Source organism: Marmota flaviventris, chromosome 9, assembly GCF_047511675.1.
Source record: "Marmota flaviventris isolate mMarFla1 chromosome 9, mMarFla1.hap1, whole genome shotgun sequence".
NCBI classification, from domain to species: Eukaryota; Metazoa; Chordata; class Mammalia; order Rodentia; family Sciuridae; genus Marmota; species Marmota flaviventris.
In genome coordinates, this window is record NC_092506.1 from 16155062 (window position 1) to 16160656 (window position 5595).

The 5595-nt window shown below is 35.3% G+C and overlaps 1 protein-coding gene across 1 annotated transcript; it reads right to left on the reverse strand.

Moving 5' to 3' along the window:
* Nucleotides 1-4538: 4538 nt before the first annotated feature.
* LOC139706959 (olfactory receptor 5T7-like) lies at nt 4539-5595 on the reverse strand. The gene has a single exon (XM_071616940.1). The coding sequence runs from the start codon at nt 5481-5483 to the stop codon at nt 4539-4541; it is 945 nt and encodes a 314-aa protein (XP_071473041.1). The 5' UTR covers nt 5484-5595.

Genomic DNA, 5595 nt, shown 5'->3' on the forward strand with positions numbered 1-5595 from the left:
GATATCTTCACAGGAATTGCCTTTAAGCTGTCAATATTTGTAGATACCATGATATTTTACATAGAAAATCTAACAGGTTTCATCCAAATACTCTTAGAATTAATAACAATGCAGCAATGTTATGGAACACAAAATCAAAACAAACAAACAAAAAAAAAAAAAAACAGGAGCTTTGCTTTATGACCAAATGAAATCATCTGCAATGCAAATAAGATAGAAGCACCATGCACAAAACCTACAAATATAAATCCAGGTGGGTCAATTTTTCTTACCTTTTTGAAGAAAAAGCTCTTCATTTTATTGATTGTTTGCTTTGTGTTAGTCTCAGTTTCATTTATTTACATTCTACTCTTTATCAGTTTTCCTTCTAAAACATTTGTCCAGTTCCTTTTGTTTTCCTTCTTTCTTATTGTTGTTTTTTGAGATGTACTGATAGGGTGCTTGAGTTCTTTTTTTTTTAAATGTAGGATTGCTTGGTATAACCTCACTGCTTCATTCTGGTTGTCTGTATCCCATATTTTTGTTTGTTTGTTTGTTTGTTTATTTTGCATCTGTCTCTGAATTTATTTCAGGAAGCATTTACATTTTCTTCATGAGTTCTCCCTTGATCCTTTAGTTTTTCCAAGGTATGTTATTTCTTCTTCAAGTAATTTTATGGTGTCCAAAGTATCTCTTTCATGTGATTTCTAGGTTTTTTTTTGTTTTATTTTTTTGTATTTAGGTTAAAAAAGATAATATGATTTAAATTAAAACATTTGTTTTACTTGGCTGTAGTTGGTCATGTGATGCATTTTGCAGAGCATTCCATGTAATGATAACATGATTGTGCAGTCTCAGTGTTTGATGGAATTTTTGGTAGATGTCTATTGGGCCTACTTTGTCTAAGGAGCACTTTAACTCTTGTTTCTTCACAAATTCTCATTTTTTTAAATATACCCATAGCTGAAAGTGGAGAAATAAATTCTCCTAGTATTATTTTATTCCAGTAATATTATTATATCCAAAGAAGAAAAGAGACACTGTAATCTTTCTATATTATTTATTGCCACAGTCCGGCTGCAGCAAAATAACCAGGGGGTGACGAGGAACTTGTGTACATTGATACAGCAGGAGTGGGAGCCGTTTATTGAAGGACAGGAGGGGTATATATACATTTCACACAGCTTATCTTAATTAACATAAACTAGATACAGCAGTCAACCAATAAGGAATCTCCACATTTAAGGGCTCCCTGGCGTTACTTCACAAACCACTCCCTCTGGCAAAATCCCAGGCGCCATCTTGACTTGTTTACAGACTCTAACATTTCCCCCTTTTATTTAATTTAAATAACGACCATAGTGATTTTTACACAAACACGATAAATAATCTGCTACAAGCAGAAGGGGAGGATACAAAATGCCATAATACCAAGCCAATTGATGGCTCCATGCAAGAAGCCCTTAGAAAAATTATACCAGCAATGACACCGTTAGTAAAGATACCGAGTTACAATTTGTTGTAGATTATAGTTTGTTGTCTCAGTTCAGGTAAAGCAGTGTCTCAATAGATTAACTCACAGTCCAGGTAAATCAGTCCAGGTAAGTTCTGTAGGCAGCCAGCTTAAATCACAGTCCAGGTAAGTTCTGCAGGCAGCTAGCTTGATCTGAAGTCTCGTCCGGTTCTCAGCAACACTGGAAATTCTTCCACCCTCGTCCACCATCTGCTGCAGTCTGGCTACAGCAAAATAACAGGGGTTGGGGTGGGGGTGACGAGGAACTTGTGTACATTGATACAGCAGGAGTGGGAGCCATTTATTGAAGGACAGGAGGGGTATATATACATTCCACACAGCTTATCTTAATTAAAATAAACTAGATACAGCAGTCAACCAATAAGGAATCTCCACATTTAAGGGCTCCCTGGCGTTACTTCACAAACCACACCCTCTGGCAAAATGCCAGGCGCCATCTTGACTTGTTTACAGACTCTAACATTTTACATATTTGGATACTCTGATTAGTGGGTTAGGGAGGGGGAGCATGGGAGGAATAGATTAATTCTAGATAGGGCATCGAGGTGGGAGGGGGCAGGGGATTAGCAAGGATGCTGGAATGTGATAGACATCATTATCCACAGTACATGTATGAAGATACAAATTTGTGTCAACATACTTTATATACAAACAGAGATAAGAAAAATTGTGCTGTATGTGTGTAATAAGAATTGTAATGCAGTCCATTGTCATTGATTTTTAAAAAAATCAAAAAAAAAAAAAAAAAAGAAAACCCCAAGGTCATGCAATTGTTTGCAAATAAATCCAAAGAAATATCCCCCCCCAAAAAAAAAAATTAGAATTTTTATTACCTCTAGTTTATTTGACTCCATTATCCTTTTATAATTATCCTTTTGTATTTTTGTTGCTTCTTATTTTAAATTCATTTTTTTCTGATGTAAGTATGGCTATTTCTTTTCCCTTTAGATTCCATCTGAATGGGATATCTTATTTTATTCTTCAATATCCACCCAACTTTACTTAGATATAAACTCAACCCCTTGTAGAGAACATATAGTATTTCTTGCCTTTTTAATGCCTTTATACACTCTACACCTTATAATTGTAATATTTAATCCATTTACATCTATGATAGTTATGAATAGGACTTGACATCCATGTCATGGATAAAATGATGTATACTCAGGGATCAGGTCAAGCAGGATGAATACAGGCAACTTACCACAATCTCTTTCCTCCCCTCAGACATCCAGTGAAAAACACTGGGACAATTTGCATTTGTTTTATATTCCTTATTCTCTATTTTATAGGTGATTAAGGGATATTTTAATGCAAACTACTTTAATATAAATTCATGTAAAATATTCATCTTCATCATTATAATTGAGATGCACTTACTTATGTGTAATAAGTAGGATATTCTATATTGTCTGTTACAGCGTTATTTAAAATTTTTAATCCCTTTTTAGAAAAATATTGTTTGGTTGTACTCTGTGTAATAATTGTATTGTCCTACTGTAATTAATGAAAAAGGAAACCCTTGAGAGAGGAAGTGTGGTTACAAAATAATTTAAGAAAAATAAAGACAAATGAAGGAAGAAAAGAAAAAGTATTACTAAAACAAATTTAATAGATATATATGTGCAGTGAAAACTGGGTGTATTGGAAGCAAGTTAAAGATGAGCATGGTACGGGATCCCAGAATGTTCATTCTTTTGCTGGGGTAACAAGGAGCCACGCCATCTGCAAGAGATTTTTCAGAGTGATGGAATCAAGGAGAACAGAGCCAAAGCTGAACAGGGGCTACGGCTGTAGTGAATCTCATCATGACAGATGCGTGCTCAAATCAAATATATGAAATATGATATGTCAAGAAAAATAAATAAATAAATAATAAAAAAGAAAAAGTCTATCCTCCAGTTGTACCTTATTCCCTGAATTGTGCTTTTAATTTGTTGTTCTTATAGTTAAGTATAATCTTGAAACTGCTAATGTCTATTTTAATTGTCTGTGAGGAATTAAAGAATGGCTTTATGTCTATGCCATGGAAGACACAATAAAAGAAGAAATTCACCCTAACCAGTCATGCCAAGGATGTGACTCTGGAATGTGAGTATGCTATCTTTGGTGTCTGAATAATAGATTGAATAGATTGTTGCATAGAAATAAGGATATAGGAGATTGTGTTGAACTGCATTCAGTTATCTATAATCCCATGGAAAATGTCCTAGGTTTATGGAAATGGTGATTTTTTTTCCCTGTGGTTTAACATAGTACTCGATTAAGGTAGTTGATATGATGAAATTATTCATAAATACAAATAATATAGTCCATACATTATAATTTAGAAATAAATAAAAAGAATATTTAAAAATCACATAAATAAATGCAAGTTTTTGATTTAAGTTTTGGACATTTCACTTAGTAACTGTGATAAAAATAAAAGGAGACACAAATACAAGATGCAGAGCCAGGAAAGAGAAAGAATGAGTGGCTGCCCCTCCAAACAGCCATGTTTATTTATATCAAAAGTTACATTAGGTTGTTAGTACCATGACTACATTATTGTCTAGTATTCCTTTAATCCCACATGGTAGATAACTGAGATCAAAGTCCAGGCTAATTAAGACACAGAGCCCTTTTCTCCAAGGATAGTACCATAGTAACTAGATACTGCACCTTTATAGATATCTTACTAGCTTCAAAAAGAAACTGCTGAGCATTCTAAGTGTGGGAAACAGAATACCTGTGACCTCCCACCCCTGGAGTTTGCTCACCAGAGGACATTTCCCTGTATTTTTGCACTGTCAGAACACCCACACGTATCAGTATGATGTACATACATATGTGTGTACATATATAAGTATGAACACAGCAAAAAGGAAATAGATGATTCCACATTTACAACAACACACACACATAATTAGTATTTCAAATATATACAAATAGTAGAATTACATCAATACAAGGAGACAAATATTTTCAGGAACTCAATGATACTGTCAAAAGTATCATTCTCAATTTGTTCAATGAATTTCGACTATTAAAAACAGACTTTATTGATAAGTTGATTATTCCCAAACACTTTCCTCATTGCTTGTTTAATATCTTTGTTCCTCAAACTGTAGATGAGAGGATTCAGCATGGAAATAAAAGTGGTGTAAAATATTGAAACTACCATGTCATGCTCCAAAGCAGAATTGGTTGTTGGTCTCACATACATGAACACAGCAGTACCATAAAAAATGGACACTACAGTTAAGTGAGAACCACAGGTAGAAAAGACTTTCTGTTTTTTTTCAGCAGAGCGTATTCTCAGAATAGCCAACAGAATAAAACCATAGGAGATCAGGATGATTAATATAGTACATAACTGAATAGAACCAGCAAAGTAGAAGAGCAGAAGCTGATTGGGGCGAGTGTCAGAACAGGAAATTGCAAGGAGAGGAGGGATGTCACAGAAGATGTGGTTGATTATGTTGGATCCACAGAAGGACAGGCTGAAAGTGGCTGTGGTGTGTGTTATAGCATGCAGAATTCCACCAACACAGGAAGCCAAGATGAGTGGCACATAGACCCTGGGTGACATGCTCACTGAATACAGAAGTGGGTGGTAGACGGCCACATAGCGGTCATAAGCCATGGCAGCCAAGAGAAAGCACTCTGTGGTTCCACAGGTTACAGCAAAAAACATCTGGGCTGCACAGGCACCAAATGAAATGGTTTTCTCCCTTGACAAAAAGTCGACCAACATATTTGGAGTGATAACAGAGGAATAGCAGGCATCTAGTGAAGACAGTACACTCAGAAAATAGTACATTGGGTTGTGCAGCCGGGAATCCCCAATGACCAGTACAATCAGTCCTAAATTTCCCATGAGAGTAAAAAGGTAAACCCCTAGAAACAGGAGGAAGAAGAAGATCTGCAGTTCACGATTGTCAGTGAAGCCCCTCAACACAAATACAGTTACTTCAGTGACATTCTTCATGCTGAAATCTCATGGAACACACTTGAAGATGATCATAAATTGACAGCTGATGATACTAGGAAGTATGAACAACACCATGACTGTAAGAAACATGAACCATGCTTATAAATGT

What these genes read in the sequence shown, in the direction of transcription:
- LOC139706959 (XM_071616940.1), bottom strand. Translation starts at nt 5,483, where the DNA reads ATGAAGAATGTCACTGAAGTAACTGTATTTGTGTTGAGGGGCTTCACT.